The 15,602-nt window shown below is 57.2% G+C and overlaps 1 protein-coding gene across 2 annotated transcripts; it reads left to right on the forward strand.

Annotated features, from left to right (window-relative positions):
• Positions 1–1,944: 1,944 nt before the first annotated feature.
• On the forward strand, positions 1,945–8,902 carry TMEM151A (transmembrane protein 151A). 2 transcript variants are annotated; one of them, XR_001894697.1, is made up of 3 exons: positions 1,945–2,157; positions 4,394–6,834; positions 8,681–8,902. XR_001894697.1 is itself a non-coding variant. In XM_003909523.2 (2 exons), the coding sequence occupies exons 1-2, from the start codon at positions 2,083–2,085 to the stop codon at positions 5,723–5,725; spliced, it is 1,407 nt and encodes a 468-aa protein (XP_003909572.1). In that variant the 5' UTR covers positions 1,945–2,082; the 3' UTR covers positions 5,726–6,847. The 2 variants fall into 2 exon arrangements, 1 of the variants encoding a protein (XP_003909572.1); XM_003909523.2 differs by lacking the exon at positions 8,681–8,902 and having other exon boundaries at positions 4,394–6,847.
• The last annotated feature ends 6,700 nt before the right edge of the window (positions 8,903–15,602 follow it).

Raw genomic sequence — 15,602 nt, forward strand, 5'->3', positions numbered from 1 at the left:
CTCTCTAATTAGCTACCAGGTGTCCACTTACACCAGATGACCTTCCTGCTCCCCAAACTCAGCCCACGTGGTCTGATTGCCCAGAGGTCCCCTCTACCTCGGATGCCCTTCCCCCTCATATCCACTTGTCCATAAGCCTAGTTATCTTTAAGAGTCAGTTCAGCTTGTGCCTCTCAGAGAGACAAAGGGAACAGAGACCTGACCTGGTCAGGGGTGGAGGTCATAGGCTGGGTTCTAGGCCCCCTCTGGGTGCACCCAATTTGCCCTGCATGTAAGTTCCATGAGGACAGGCCCTGTTGTCATTCTCCACTTCCACCCTTGCCTTCCCAGTGCCAAGCACAATACTTGCATATAGAAGACACCCAGTAAACATCTGTGTCCAACAAATATATAATAAATAGATAAAACCCTGGACCAGTCCTTTCCTCTGTCTACATCTCAGTTACCTAATCTTTAAGTGGGTAAGGATGTTTAATTGAATGGTCTTTGAGTTGCTCTTTGCCTGAACACACACACATACAAAATGAATTAACCCACCAGTATTGCAGCTTATTTTCTGCCCAGATTGTCTAGTTTTCGAGCAAAGCCAGACCCAGGCACAGATGTGAAGATCTGAGGCCCTGGAGGGCCAGGAAGTAGCACTGTGGCCAAGTGTACCTGGGAGGGGTCATCTAATACAAGCCAGTTCCCATGTCCCTGCAGGGCACGATGGATGCTTGTGAACTGAATCCAAAGCCTTTCTATGTATTTTCTTCCTTCCTTCCTTCCTTCTTTCCTTCCTTCCTTCCTTCTTTCTCCCTCCTCTCCTCCTCCTCTTTCTCCTCCTCCTCCTCCTCTCCTCCTTCTCCTCCTACTCCTCTCCTCCTCCTCTGCCACCGCCACCTTCTTCTTCTTCCTCCTCCTCCTCCTCCTTCTTCTTCTTCTTCAAGACAGGGTCTTACTTTGTCACACAGGCTGAAGCACAGGGCATGAGAGATGCTTGTAAACTGAATCCAAAACCTTTCTATGTCTGTCTGTTCTTTCTTTCTTTCCTTCTTTCTTTCTTTCTTTCTTTCTTTCCTTCCTTCCTTCCTTCCTTCCTTCCTTCCTTCTCTTTCTTTTCTCTCTCTCTCTGTCTTCTTCTTCTTCACAGGGTCTCACTTTGTCACACAGGCTGGAGCACAGTGGTGCAAACACAGCTTACTGCAGCCTCTAACTCCCAGACTCAATTGATCCTCTTGTCTTAGCCTCCCGAGTAGCTGGGAATACAGGTGCGCACCACACCATCATGCCCAGCTCATTTTAAAATTTTTTGTATAGGCAGGGTTTCGCCATGTTTCCAAGGCTGCTGGAATTCCTGGGCTTCAGTGATCCTCCCACCTCGGTCTCCCAAAGTGCTGGGATTACAGGCATGAGCCACTCAGTCCGGCCTCTATCCCAATTTCTCAGATGGGAAAACTGAGGTTGGGAGCGGAGCATGCTGGCCCAAGGTCACACAGCCTAGGGTCCCTGGTGTCCTTGCCCCAGCCTACCTGTCCTAAGCTGAGTCCAGCACCCCTGCCCAGCCAGTGAAACTCATCACGCTTTTCTCAGCTGTAACTACCCTCTTCTCCAAGTGAGGCTTCAGGGATGGGATCTGGGTGGGCTTAACTCTGGGCCTACTCCTTAGAGATGGGACCCCGCGAGCGCCCACCCACCTTGGAGATTCTCCTTCCTCATTTTACAGCCCGGGAAGCTCAGGCGCCAGAGGGTTAGACCAGCTCAAGGTCGCGAGCGCGAGCGCGGCCGGAGGAGAATCCAGGGGTCCAGCCGCCCAGCGGGGGCTTCTTGGGGGCGGGCGGAGCGCCTGCCGTGCCAGGCGCTGCCGGCGGCGCCGCCGGTGCCGCGGGGGCGGGGTCAGCGGAGGGCGGGGCGCCGGGCACCCGGGCCGCCAACGCCGCCGCCGCCGCCGCCGCTGCCGCTGCGCTCAGGCTCGAGCTCCGCGCACTCCCTCGGCGGCCACTGAGCCGAGCGGACGCCCCTGGGGGCCGCGCCGCAGCCCTCCGTGCTCCGCCCTATCATGCCCGGTGCCCGGGCTGGGGCCGCCCAAGCAGCCAGGACACCATGCCCGAGGACGGCGCTGGCGACGGCGGGGAGGTGCCCGCGCTCATCCCGGACGGCGAGCCGCTGCGGGAAGAGGTACCGGCGCTGGGGGGCCGGAGCCGGGCCTGGGGCGGCGTGAAAGGGACCAGTGCAGAAGGCGACCCCAAGAGAGGGGCTGAGGAGGGAAGTCCCAGAGCCCCTACGGCCAATGACGTCATTGGGGTCACCTGCCGCCCTGCCAGGGGTCCAGGGGCCCGCGTTGGGGGTAGGGGTGGGGCGGCTGGACAGCAATCTGGGGGGCGACTTCCGCCCCCGGCGCCCCCCATCCAGCCTTGCCCGTCCTGTGACGTCAGCGCCTGGCCCCCACGCGTCCCAGTGCCGCAGCCCAGTGGGGGATGCTGCTTCCACCGCCAGGGCCACGGGGTCAGGTCCCCAGCCCGGCCGGGCCGCTCACGAGGTGTCCGGGCAGTGCCTGCAATGCAGCAGCAGTCGCAGAGCCTAGAGGGGAGGAGGGGAAGAGGAAGGGAGGCGCCTGGGTACCCCTTCTCCTTGTCCTCGAGGTGAGGATTGAGGGCCCATTCTGCTGACTGGGACCCCAGATGGCCCCTCCTCAGCCCTAGCCAGTAAGGTCTGCAGGACCTAGGGCCCCGAGTGATGTGTGGGGTGATAGGGTGGTGAGTGGAGCTGTGTGTGCATTTGGGTGAATGTAGCCTGCTTGTGTGTGTGTGTTGTGTGGGTGTGTGAATTGGGGGTGTGTGTACCCTGTAGTCAGGTGAGGGGTGAGTGGGTGCCTGGCTCGGGTTGTCACTCAGTGGTCTAGGTGTGTGCATGTGAGCGAGTCCCGTTGTGGGTGGGTCTCTCCCTGTGGGGTCTGAGAAGCCAAGGTGTCAGGTTGCATTGAGGGTGGGGAGATGTGCACTGTGGTCAGGTGAAGGTCAGGTATGTCTCTGGGCTTCACTGCATGTGGAACGTGTATGTGCATGTGTGTGTCCTGTGGTGGATGGGTCTGTGGTGCGTGTGTGTGTGCTATGTGTGTGTACCATGCTATGGTTGTGGGAGTCTGTGCTCTGGGGACAGGTGAGGGTCTGGAGTTTCCTGGTGACAGGCAGTGTGGCCCTCCATGGTAGGTGGGTCTGTGATGAGCATGTGTTGGAGGGGCGTGGACAAGTGTGTGTGTACCTGACAGGCTTTGCAGGTCAGGTGGCGCTGTGCTCCTGTGCTGTGTGACGGGGCCAGGCTATATCTGGGCTGGGCTGGGGGATGGTTCCTCTCCTCTTGGGCCTCTAGAGGCCTGGTAGGTCTGGGGTAGGAGAGGTGACCCCTTAACCCCTCTTTTGTTATTTCTACCTTTTCCACCCCTTTTAACCCTTCTGCTCTCCCCACTGTATACCTACCTGCTTCTCTCTCCATGGGCACCTGGGGGTGAGGTAGCTAGGCTGGCAGCCCTGCCAGGGAGGATGTGGCAAGCCCTCTGAGCCAGGGAGTGGCCCCTGCTGCCCAGCAGCTGTGTCCCGCCCCCTTGCTCAGCACAGATGAGTGGAGGATGGCCCTCCATCTGCTCCCCACCCCAAGACTCGCACCTCCCCCGTTCTAGATGCTCCCGTTGACTCAAAAGCCTCTGCTGAGTCTTCTAAGTCCCTGTGGAACAAGGGACCAGAGGGAGTCTCAGGGTAATGGTGACCATATTTATTCCCATGGCCAGACACTGTGCTCAGATCTTCACACGTATGATCTTGTTGAATCCTCACAACAGACTCAGTTTACAGATGAGGAAATTAAGGTCCAGAGAGGATGAGGGACGTGCCCAAGTCATACAGTAAGTGCTGGAGCCAGCACTGGCTCCTGGGCAGTGAAACTCCAAAGCCCATGCTGTTTACACCTCGGACCCCTTCCCCCTGCTTCCCAGACCAACAGGACCAAGAATCAAGGCCCAGAGAGGGCAAAGATATAGCCAAGTCCACACAGCAAATCAGGGCAGAGCAAGGGCTAGAACTCATTTTCTCAATAGCCAGTAGCCAATAGCCAGTCCAAGGATCCACCCCTTCTGGCAGAGGCGGGCCTGCTGTGTCCTGTGTACAGCTGACCCAGTGCTAGCAGGGCACAGTGGAGGATGGATTTGGGGCAGCGAGTCCTGGGTTTGAATCTGCAGCGCCACTGTGAGTGAGCTGGAAATGTGAAGCCTGGAGCAAGCTACTCATCCCTCTGAGCCTCAGTTTCCTCCTCTGTAAAATGGGGCTCACGGAATCACCTCCCTCAGCTGGGTTAAGCAAAGTGGCAGGCCCCACTGATGGCCCCACCTGACACAGACTTCCCTTTCTCTGCCCACCTGCAGCAACGGCCCCTGAAACAGTCCCTGGGAAGCTCCCTGTGCCGCGAGTCGCACTGGAAGTGCCTGCTCCTCACGCTGCTCATCCACGCCTGCGGGGCCGTGGTGGCCTGGTGTCGCCTGGCCACAGTGCCTCGGCTGGTCCTGGGGCCCGAGGCTGCCTTGGCCCGGGGAGCCGGTGGCCCACCACCCACCTACCCGGCCAGCCCCTGCTCCGATGGCTACCTGTACATCCCGCTGGCCTTCGTCTCCCTGCTCTACCTCCTCTACTTGGCCGAGTGCTGGCACTGTCACGTGCGGTCCTGCCAGGCGCCACGCACCGACGCCCACACGGTGCTGGCGCTGATCCGCCGGCTGCAGCAGGCGCCGCCGTGCGTCTGGTGGAAGGCCACCAGCTACCACTACGTGCGGCGCACCCGCCAGATCACACGCTACCGCAACGGCGACGCCTACACCACCACGCAGGTGTACCATGAGCGCGCCGACAGCCGCACGGCCCGCGGCGAGTTTGACTACTCGGCTCACGGCGTCCGCGACGTCTCCAAGGAGCTGGTGGGGCTGGCGGAGCACGCGGCCACGCGGCTGCGCTTCACCAAGTGCTTCAGCTTCGGCAGCGCGGAGGCCGAGGCCTCGTACCTCACGCAGCGGGCGCGCTTCTTCAGCGCCAACGAGGGCCTGGACGACTACCTGGAGGCGCGCGAGGGCATGCACCTGAAGGACGTGGACTTCCGCGAGTCGCTCATGGTCTTCGCCGACCCCCGCAGCCCGCCCTGGTACGCGCGCGCCTGGGTCTTCTGGCTTGTGTCGGCGGCCACGCTGTCGTGGCCCCTGCGCGTCGTGGCCGCCTATGGAACGGCCCACGTGCACTACCAGGTGGAGAAGCTCTTCGGCGCCAGCTCGCCCCCGCCCGGGGCCGTGCCCAGCGGGCCCCCGCTGTCCCGCGTGGCCACAGTGGACTTCACTGAGCTCGAGTGGCACATCTGCTCCAACCGGCAGTTGGTGCCCAGCTACTCGGAGGCCGTGGTCATGGGCGCGGGCTCGGGCGCCTACCTCAGAGGCTGCCAGCGCTGCCGTCGCTCCGTCAGCAGCAACTCGCTGCCCCCCGCCCGGCCCAGCGGGCCCCGTCTGCCCTTCAGCCGCAGCCGCCTCTCACTGGGCGCTGGGGGCCGGGCCACGCCAGGGGTCTTCCGCAGCCTGAGCGGGGGGCCCCTGGGGCGCCGTGGAGAGGACACAGAACCCCTCGAGAGCCCGCCCTGCTATGAGGACGCCCTCTACTTCCCGGTGCTCATTGTCCACGGAGACAGCGGCTGCCAGGGGGATGGGCAGGGTGCGCTCTGAGACCCCCACAGCCCCCAGAGTAGCCCCCTCCCCACCATCCCACCATGGGCTTAGATGCCCCGGTGATCGTCGTCCAAAACAGGCGGGAAAACAGACCAGCCACACACAAGGGGCAGGGGTGAGGGTGGGGGTGGGGGTCCTCAAACAGACTAAAATGCAGTGACCCGTGGTCATTTTGGAGGAAACGGAGGCCACCTAAGTGGAGCCTAAGAATCGCCCCCAGCATGGCTTCACCCCCCAAGATGGCCAATGATCTGGCCTGGAGGCCTCTCACAAAGGGCAGGAGAAGAAGCTTCCAGAAAGGCTGGGATGGAGAAGGAGTCCTGCGGCCAGCTGTTGCCTGCAGCAGAGGCTGCCTGTGGACACTTCCCTGCCGGGGCTGAGGCCATGCTGGGAGCTTCCCAGCGACGCAGAAGCACAAATTGGCGGGTTGGGGCCATGCCCAGCCAGGTTGGCTTCCCTGGGGCTGAAGAGCTGGCTGTGGTGGCACCATGGCCTTGGCCCTGCTACTCACCCAACATTCTCATCCTCCCCTGATAGGCCCCTCCTTGCCTGCCCTTTCGCCCACTGCTCAGGGCCAGTCACTGATTGGACCTAGCAGTGCTGTTCCTCCACTGGGAGCCTGGTTCTTGGAGTACAGCCTTGCCCCATGCACCTGTACTGTTTCGCCTGGTGTCCACCGCACCCTCCTCCCACATTCAGCTACCCGTACAACCTGGGGTTCCTTCTCAGGGCCTCACCTGGTCCCCACATCCCCTGGCCTCTGCTCCTGCCTCCCAAAGTCCATGTCTGCCTCCATCAGTCACACACACCCAGGGACGCCCTCTCCTTGCCCTCCGGGACTTATCTGCTCTTCACTTTCCTGATGATCCGTGGGGCCCAGACCTAGAGGGCATCCAAGGGGCCCGGCCTCGCCCGCAGCCTCTTGGATGATGTCCTTGCTCCACCATGCAGGCCCTTGCTTCTCCCATCAATGAGTCCTGGCCCAGGGGACACTGACCCTCCGCCAGGGAGGAGAGAGGAGTTCCTTCCCTTTCAACGAAGGCTTCCACACCCTCTCAAGGGTAGTGGAGAAGGGAGGAGGCTGAGAAGATGCAGATTAAATAAAGGTATGGAATGGAAGGCCTGTGCATTCCTGGGTCTTGGGTCCGAGGCCACCGCTGCAAGCATTATGGGCCTCCGTGGTTCAGGGCATGATGAGGGGTTCTGGGAAGGGACTCAGAGATGGGCTTCAGTGTTCCCAGGAACAAAGTAAGTGGAGGAGAGGAAACCTCCCCTGCCTAGCCTGGGGCCCCTGAGACTCAAGTGTGAGTCGTTCTGAGCACCTGGCTCCCCTGAATCTGGTATCTGGGCCTGGGTCACTGCTAAGGCATTGTCAAGGTGGCCCTTCTTGCAGCTCAGTGGGGGATTCCATTCTGTTGCTGGGCATGCTGAGGGCTAAGAGAGTGGTGGCTTGTCCCCAAAGTGGGGAGAAAGAGCTATGGTCCGTGACTGGAGTTCGGTGCCCCCCAGCAACTACTGACATTATCAATCTGGGGGAAAGGGCACGAAGCAGGTTGAAGGACACAAAGCTGGAAAGGACAGCCCCAAAACAGGGCAGGCTGGCATGGAATCCAAAGGCAGAGAAAACATCAGGGAAAAGGAAGGTCCTGACTCCCTGATGGAGCTCTGAAAGACTCCTAGACATGGCATTGTCACATGTGCAGCAGTAAAGGGTGTTCACTGTGCAAGGGCAGTGGGCTAAGGGGCAAGCGTGCATGGAATCCAGCCTACAGGCCACTCCCCAAACTCTGGCATGGAGCTACATCCACTTGGAGAAAGGGGACCCTTTTCCCATTCACGCAAAGGTGGCATAACAGCTAGTGGTGACCCTGGAAGGGTGCGGAGAATGGGTAGATTTCCCTAAACAAAGACAGGGCAGGCAGTGTCTTAGACAGCGGATGCTGCCCAGACAAAGGCCTGGCTGCCGGGCATGAGCTGAGGTGTGATGAGGAGATAGAAGCAAGAAAGCATGGAAGGCTTTGCTGTAGCTTCCACGCCAAACTCTAGAATTTGTCCGTACACTGGAGCAAACTGGGCAATCTGCAACCATGGAAGGGGGATGGGCAGGGACGTGATACAGTCAAGGCTGCATTTTAGGATATTTAGCAAAAGTCCAGCTACCTGCTGGCTCTGTGGGGAGAGTGGAGTGAAAGACCAGAGCTCTCCCTGTGTGTTAACCGACAGCCTCTCTTCTTTGGGAGTGAAATCAATTCCTCATTCAGAAGCAAATTAGGTGGAAAACTCTATGGTGCCCAAACATTCAAGAAGGCTACAGTGGATGGCCGGGCACAGTGACTCATGCCTGTAATTCCAGCATTTTGGGAGGCTGGGGCAGGCAGATCATTTGAGGTCAGCAGTTCAAGACCAGCCTGGCCAACATGGTGAGACCTCCCTGTCTCTACAAAAAATACAAAAATTAGCTGGGCATGGTGGCAGGGACCTGTGACAGCTACTCAGGAGGCTGAGGCAGGAGAATCGCTTGAACCCAAAAGGCAGAGGTTGCAGTGAGCTAAAATTGTGCCACTACACTCCACCTGAGACTCTGTCTCAAAAAAATAAATAAATAAATAAAAAGGCTCCAGCGGGTAGGGAGGCCAGCATGCTGGTTCCAGCTCCTTGCCATGAGAAAGACCCTTTTTCCACCATTCTGCTCTAACACCATAGCCAACAACTGCCCACTGCCCACTATCCATTGTCCTCCCTTCCCCAATGACAGGACCCCAGTTTTGCTGCAGATGGCAATGTGCCCAGCTAAAAGGCAATATTTCCAGCCTCCCTGGCATATATGGTATGACTGTGTGGCTGAATTATAGGATATTAGATATAAACAGAAGGTGCTGGAAGGGATCTCCAAGAATGCCCCTTGAATAGAAGCAGTATTGGTGAAGGCCATTTTTGTCCTCTCTGCTTCAGCCTTCATTCAGCCTGGGATGCGTATGTGATAGCTGGAATGCCAGCAGCTATCTTGGAGCAGGAAGTGACCTTGAAAATTGTAGCCACGTGCTGAAGATAGCAGAGCAACAAGGTAAAAGATCCTGGGCTTTTGATGACACCATGCAAGTTTCCATGTCATCCCTTGGGTTGCCTACCTCTAGACTTCAATGAGAAAGAGAAATAAACTGTAAGTCTGCTTAAGCCCACTGTTTTTTCTTGTCTGTTACCGGCAGCTTTTACTAATTATCTACTGCCACATAACAAATTATCCTAATCCTAGTGGCTTAAAAAAGCAATAATTGTGATGCTCTCTCCTGGCTTCTGTGGGTCAAGAACTCAGATAGGACACAATGGGGATGGCTTCTCTGCTCCATGACATCCAGGGCCTCTGCTGGAAGACTCACACTGGGGCTGGAATCATCTGAATGCTCATTCACTCACATGTCTGGCAGCTGATGCTGGCTGAGGGCTGAGGGCTGAGAGCCTAACTAGGGCTGTTGGTGGGAACACCCACACAGGGCACCTCCACGTGGCTTGACCTTCCTCATAACATGGTGGCTAGGTTCCAAGAACAAGTGTACTGAGAGGGTGAAAGCTGTATTTCCCTTTATGATCTAGTCTCTGAAGTCACATGGCATCACTTCTGCCCCTTTCCATCGGTCAAGGCTATTGTGAAGGTCCATCCAGTTTCAAGGGGAGGGAATATAGGATCTCATCTCTCTGTGGAGGCTTGTCAATGTCACATTGTTAGAATAGCGTGTGGGACGGGAGATATATTAGTGGCTATCTTCAAAAATGCAATCGACCGCTGAGCCAAATGCCATTTGCCATTCCTAACTGATTGATACCCGTAAAGTGATCTGCAAAATGAACACCAAGCTCTTTATAGTGCTGTTTTAAGAGAGGAAGGTGGTGGCATGTCAGATATGGGCCTTCCCAGGGCAGAGTGAGCTGCTCAGATCATTTATGGAGGCCTTCGGGCCTACAGTAGATTAAATATGGCCACAAATTCTTTACCACTCCTCTCTTCAAGAGGTAGAATCAGGCTGGGCGCAGTGGCTCACACCTGTAATTCCAGCACTTTGGGAGGCCGAGGCAGGTGGACCACTTAAGGTCAGGAGTTCAAGGCCAGCCTGGCCAGCATGGTGAAACCCCGTCTTTACTAAAAATACAAAAATTAGCCGGGCATGGTGGTGTGCACTTGTAGTTCCAGCTACCCAGGAAGCTGAGACAGGCGAATCACTTGAACCCAGGAGGCAGAGGTTGCAGTGAGCTGAGATCACACCACTGCACTCCAGGCTGGGCAACAGAGCAAGGCTCTGTCTCACACAAAAAAAAAAAAAAAAAAAAAAAAAAAAAAAAGGAAAAGAAAAGGAAAAACAGAGGTGGAATCTGTTTCTCCTTTAAATCTGGGCTGGACTTGTGATTTGTTGTGACCGATGGGATGTGAGGGAAAAGATGTTGGCCCACTTCTGAGGCTAGGCCTGAAAGACTCTTGTAGCTTTCACCTTTGCCCTCTTGCAATCCTGAGACCACCATCTATAAAGATGCCCAGCCAAGCCTCCTGACAGATTTGAGGCTACGTGGAGAACTGAGGACCCCAGCCAAGAGCCAGCATCAGCTCCAGATATGTGATGATGGAGGCCATCTTAGACACTGTAGGCCCAGTTGAGCCATAGATGACAGGAGCCTCAGGAGTGACCCAAGATGAGACCAGCAGATGAACTACCAAGCTGATCCCAGCCCAGACTGTTGTCCTATAGAATGAGGGGAAATAAATCTTTGTTTAATTCACTACATTTTGGAGTGATTTGTTACATGCAATAGATCACTGTCACAAGGCTCTAAACCCAGCTGCACTTCACGAGGGAGGGCACTGGGCCTGCACAGCCAGGAAGAGGAGGGACCCAGAAACCCCAGTGTTTGATGGACAACTCTCAGCTCACGATCTCCTGATGGGAGACGGGGTGGTCACGTGTTCAGACTCTCTTGGAGTCAACACCAAGCCAGGGTGTTCTGTTCTAGACTGTTCTCAAGAGGAGAATTCATGCGTGAGGAGTGGTGCAAAGTCTGGCTCCCAAACCCCAGCTGCCTCTGCCTCTGCTCTCTCCTGACATGGGCTACGCACAGCATGGCAGGAACAGAACCTGTAATTTCTACCCCCACCCCCACCTGCTCCTCTCTGTCTTCCATCTCAGAAAATAGAGCTACCATTCAGTCACATTCAGTCAGTTGCCTAAGCCAGGCACCTGCACAGCAAGCCTCTTCATTTTTTTTTTTTTTTTTTTTTTTGAGACAGAGTCTAGCTCTGTCGCCCAGGCTGGAGTGCAGTGACCAATCTCGGCTCACTGCAAGCTCCGCCTCCCGGGTTCATGTTCACGCCATTCTCCTGCCTCAGCTTCCCGAATAGCCATGCTTGGCTAATTTTTTGTATTTTTAGTAGAGACAGGTTTTCACCGTGATAGCCAGGATGGTCTCGATCTCCTGACCTCGTGATCTACCCGCCTCAGCCTCCCAAACTGCTGGGATTTTAGGCATGAGCCACCACGCCTGGCCGCCTCTTCCTTTTTTTTTTTCTTTTTTTTTGAGACGGAGTCTCGCTGTCACCCAGGCTGGAGTGCAGTGGTGCAGTCTCAGCTCACTGCAACCTCCGCCTCCCAGGTTCAAGCTATTCTCCTGCCTCAGCCTCCTGAGTGGCTGAGATTACAGGCGCCTGCCATCACGCCCTGCTAATTTTTGTATTTTCAGTAGAGACGAGGTTTCACCATGTTGGTCAGGCTGGCCTCGAACTCCTGACTTCAAGTGATCCGCATGCCTCAGCCTCCTGAAGTGCTGGGATTACAGGCGTGAGCCACCGCATCTGGCCAGGTGTGGGCATTTTCTGATTAGAGACTTGGCTATCACATATGGACTGGCTTTGTTGTAGGAGGTAAAGATCACAGGATCTGCCTGGGTTCAAACCTCCATTTACTAGTTAGTCAACTAGGGCAGATGGCTTAATGCACTTAGGCATGTGCCTTCAGCTTCCTACTCTGTAAATTGTGGTAAGAATGGCACTTACTTCATGTAGGTTGTTATGAATCTTATATGGATTAAGCCAAGTAAAGCCCTTAGAAAAGGACCGGGCATGTAAGAAGTGCTTCCAGGCCAGGCATGGTGGCTCACGCCTGTAATCCCAGCACTTCAGGAGGCCAAGGCAGGTGGATCACCTGAGGCAAAGAGTTCCAAAGCAGCCTGACCAACATGGTGAAACCCTGTCTCTATTAAAAATACAAAAATTGGCCGGGCGCGGTGGCTCACGCCTGTAATCCCAGCACTTTGGGAGGCCGAGGCGGGCGGATCACGAGGTCAGGAGATCGAGACCATCCTGGCTAACATGGTGAAACCCCGTCTCTACTAAAAATGCAAAAAATTAGCCGGGCGAGGCGGCGGGCGCCTGTAGTCCCAGCTACTCGGGAGGCTGAGGCAGGAGAATGGCGTGAACCCGGGAAGGCGGAGCTTGCAGTGAGCTGAGATCCGGCCACTGCACTCCAGCCTGGGCGACAGAGCGAGACTCCGTCTCAAAAAAAAAAAAAAAAAAAAAATTAGCCGGGCATGGTTGTGGGTGCCTGTAATCCCAGCAACTTGGGAGGCTAAGGCAGGAGAATCGCTTGAACTCGGCAGGCGGAGGTTGCAGTGAGCCGAGATCGTGCTATTGCACTCCAGCCTGGGCAACAAGAGAGAAACTCCGTCTCAAAAAAAAAAAAAAAAAAACCAGAAGTGCTTCAAGCATTCACTGTTATTATAGTCATTATTAGCACTAAATCCTACTTCCATTTGTAGTGGCCAGGGTACGAGCATTGGAACGTGGTCTGGAAAGAATCCCTCTCCCCAGGCCTGATTTGCCCAGAGGTGGGCAAGGGCAAGTTTGGCAGCGAAGGCAGGAAGCAAAGGGCCCAGCTGGAGCTCAGTGGTGTCAGCTCCCTTCCTCCTCAAGCGTTGCTCCCTGTCTGTCGCCCTAATGTTTGAAAAATATTTTACTGGGTTCCTAGCCTGGAACTTCAGCGTCTCCTGCCCTCCAGGCCGGTATTTTCACATGTAGAGATGAGAGCTGAGATAGCGTCTCACTTGAGATACTGTCTCTAAAAACTAGGATCTTCAGCTCCTAATTGAGGGCTTCCCCCTCCAAACCCACCCCTTCGCAACACACCCCCCAAAGAAGGTGTCTAGCCTTTGGAGCACTAGGTGGCGGCGGGGGGAACCTGGCCCTAGGTCGCCAGGTGAGAGGCGATGCTTTCGTCCCTGAGAACAGGATTTGTTGGGGAGGGACAGCGAGAGTTCGACCAGCCAGTCACTTTAGAGACTGTCAGGGGAGCTCAGCTCTGGGGTGGTTCGAGGGCCAGTGCGAAGCTCCCTTAGGGACGAATTTCCACATATGACGAAGGGCATCTGCGAAAGGATGGGCTGTCCCGTGGGGGGAGTCGGCAGATATTTAAGTAACTCTAACATTTAATGAATTAAGCAGCTATTTATTGAGCGATTAGTACGCTTTGAGAGAGGGGCTCTACCGAGGCCTCGCGGTGGCTGTAAGTCCGCGGGGCCGAGGCCAGGTGGCGCCAAAGGCCTTTCGACGCCATCTGCGCGGCTGTCGAGGCCCAGTCTCCGGGCTCGCCCAGAGAACCCGAAATCTGGACAAACGGAAACCGTAGGTGGAGGGAGAAGGCTCCAGGGCCAAGTTCAAGGGCATCCTGGTGAGAGATGGGGGTTCGGAGGACTGGTGAATCTGGGCATACCCCGAAGGTGGTAAGGGACCCAGGCGCGGAGTGGGCGGGGCTTGCGCCCAAGAGGGTGGAGCCTGAGTGTGGGTGGGACCTGCGATAAGAGGCTCGGTAGCGCTCTTCGCAGGGTGGTATTTGTGCGCTAGGCCGCAGCCGGGACGCTCTGTGTGGGCGGGACTCGAGGGCCTCCCTCAGGGGCGTGGCTTGTAGCTTTCGTGGGCGGCCCCGGGGGCGTGGCTCCGTGTAGGTGAACCGCTGCCTCCGGGCGAGGTGTGACAGTCCTGCGAGGGCGCCGTTCTTCCACTTTTGTGAGCTTGAGGGGGGCGGGGCTTGTAGCTGGGGGCGGAGCCTGAGGAAGAGGTTGAGGGGAACTTCACACTTTCCCTGGAGGGCGGAGTTTACATCGTCCCCCGACAGAGTTAAGACCTCTGGGGGATTCCCTGCAGTGTCCAGGGCTCTGTGAGGCGAAGTTTGCAGTTGTATTGGGCGGGGCCTGTAGCGCCGCGTGAAGAGAATGTGTAAACTCGGGCCGAAGTTCATACCTCCGAGAAGCGGAGACTAATAGTTCTGCCAATCTGCGCGCGCCGAACGGAGGAGGCGGGGCTTGTGGGTTGTGGGCGGGGTACTGGGCGGGGCCTAGAGGGCAGAGGGGCGGGCACGAGCGCTGCTGGAATCTTTGAGTTGGCAGGGGCGGGGCTTGTGGCTTTGTGGGCGGGGCCTCTGGAGAGTTCCCGGGGGCTGTCTTCGGTTCTGCAGCGGGTAGGCGTCGCTTGTAGCTCCGGGTCCGAGCTGATACCGCCGGAGTAAGAAGTTCTCGGCCGCGCCCGAATGAGGCGGAGCCTGCGAGTCAGTGGGCGGAGCCCGGGCTGGGCGCAGGCGGGGGTTCTGCCCTGGGAGGCCGTCTGTTTAGGCCCGCACGCAGCTCCGCATCTGGTGCTCATTACCAGATGACAAAGAGCCGGCTCTGGGCCCCCTTCCCCACTCCCATCCCCCGCCTCCGACTGCAGTGCATTTAACTCCTTCCTGCCCTCGGGGCACTCTGGATCCCTACCCGAGGTCACGCAGGGGACTCCAGACCTTCCAGTCTCGGCAGGCCTTGTCGCTCCCCACGCTTCCTCACCTCCTTCCCAGACCTAGCCGTCTGGTCCGCCTCGCAACCCTCATTCGCATCCAGCAAACCTGCCCGACGGCGTCTCCGAGGTTAAAGCTGTGCAGGATCTGGCGGGGACGTCTGGTTTGAGTTAGGGGAACGTGAGAGCGGGGACTGGGGGCAGTGCGTAGCGTTCCCTCCGCCCCCTCCGCGACCCCCTGGTTCATCCCCAGCTCCGGCCCCTCCTTTCCTGGTTCCCTGGGGCCCAGCTCAGTCTTCCAGCTCAGGTCCAGGCCCGAAGGGGGCGCTGGGCCACTCCTCCTCGCCTGCCCGGGTGGTCGTGGCGGTTCTGCCCCGTCCTAATTAGAGGCCCCCGAGAGGCTGTAACTGAAAAATTACAGAGGCGGTGGGAACTGGTGCCTCCCCTGCCCAGGTCTCACCCCCGCCCCCCAAGGCAGTGAGCCCGGAATGAGGGAGGTCACCTCCACCAGGCTGTGATCTTTGACCAGGCCCTTCTCCAGTTCCTGGGACACCTCAGTTCTGAGCAGCCGGAGCCCTCTCTCAAGCTCGCGTCTGCTGAGCTCTGTCTGTCCCCCACCACCCCCAGCCAACATGGACAAGAGCAAAGTGCGGCCCTGGCGAAAGAAGGCCTTGCTCCTGCGGCTGTCCAAGCAGTTAGCATGGGATCTCTCCCGGGTTCCTGGCCCTTCCCAACCCAGCCTCCTGCCCGGAGCAAGTGGAGGAATGCCTCCAAGAGCACCCACAAACCAGGGGGTGGCAGTCCCCTTGAGTGACCCTGAGCCCCAGCCCCTAACTTCTGTGAAGCTTACAGGCATGGGAAGGGAAGTGTCTGAAGAAAGAATCAACTCACCCATTAGCCCCCTCCTTCACTCCTCTGAATCACCAGCCCCAGAGCCTACTTTGACCCCTAAACCCCAGTTTGGCTCCAGTTCAGCAGATACCCTAATTCTACAACCCTCCCCCAGATTCAGCCCCACCTTCTTGGAGCTTTGGTAAAATGAGGAATAAATACGAAATTCTCCCCATGCCAAAT

The sequence above is a fragment of the Papio anubis genome, chromosome 12, assembly GCF_008728515.1.
Source record: "Papio anubis isolate 15944 chromosome 12, Panubis1.0, whole genome shotgun sequence".
NCBI classification, from domain to species: Eukaryota; Metazoa; Chordata; class Mammalia; order Primates; family Cercopithecidae; genus Papio; species Papio anubis.

What these genes read in the sequence shown, in the direction of transcription:
- TMEM151A (XM_003909523.2), top strand. Translation starts at nt 2,083, where the DNA reads ATGCCCGAGGACGGCGCTGGCGACGGCGGGGAGGTGCCCGCGCTCATC. An exon ending in GCGAGCCGCTGCGGGAAGAG is followed by an intron (nt 2,158 to 4,393) that starts GTACCGGCGCTG and finishes GCCCACCTGCAG; the next exon opens with CAACGGCCCCTGAAACAGTC.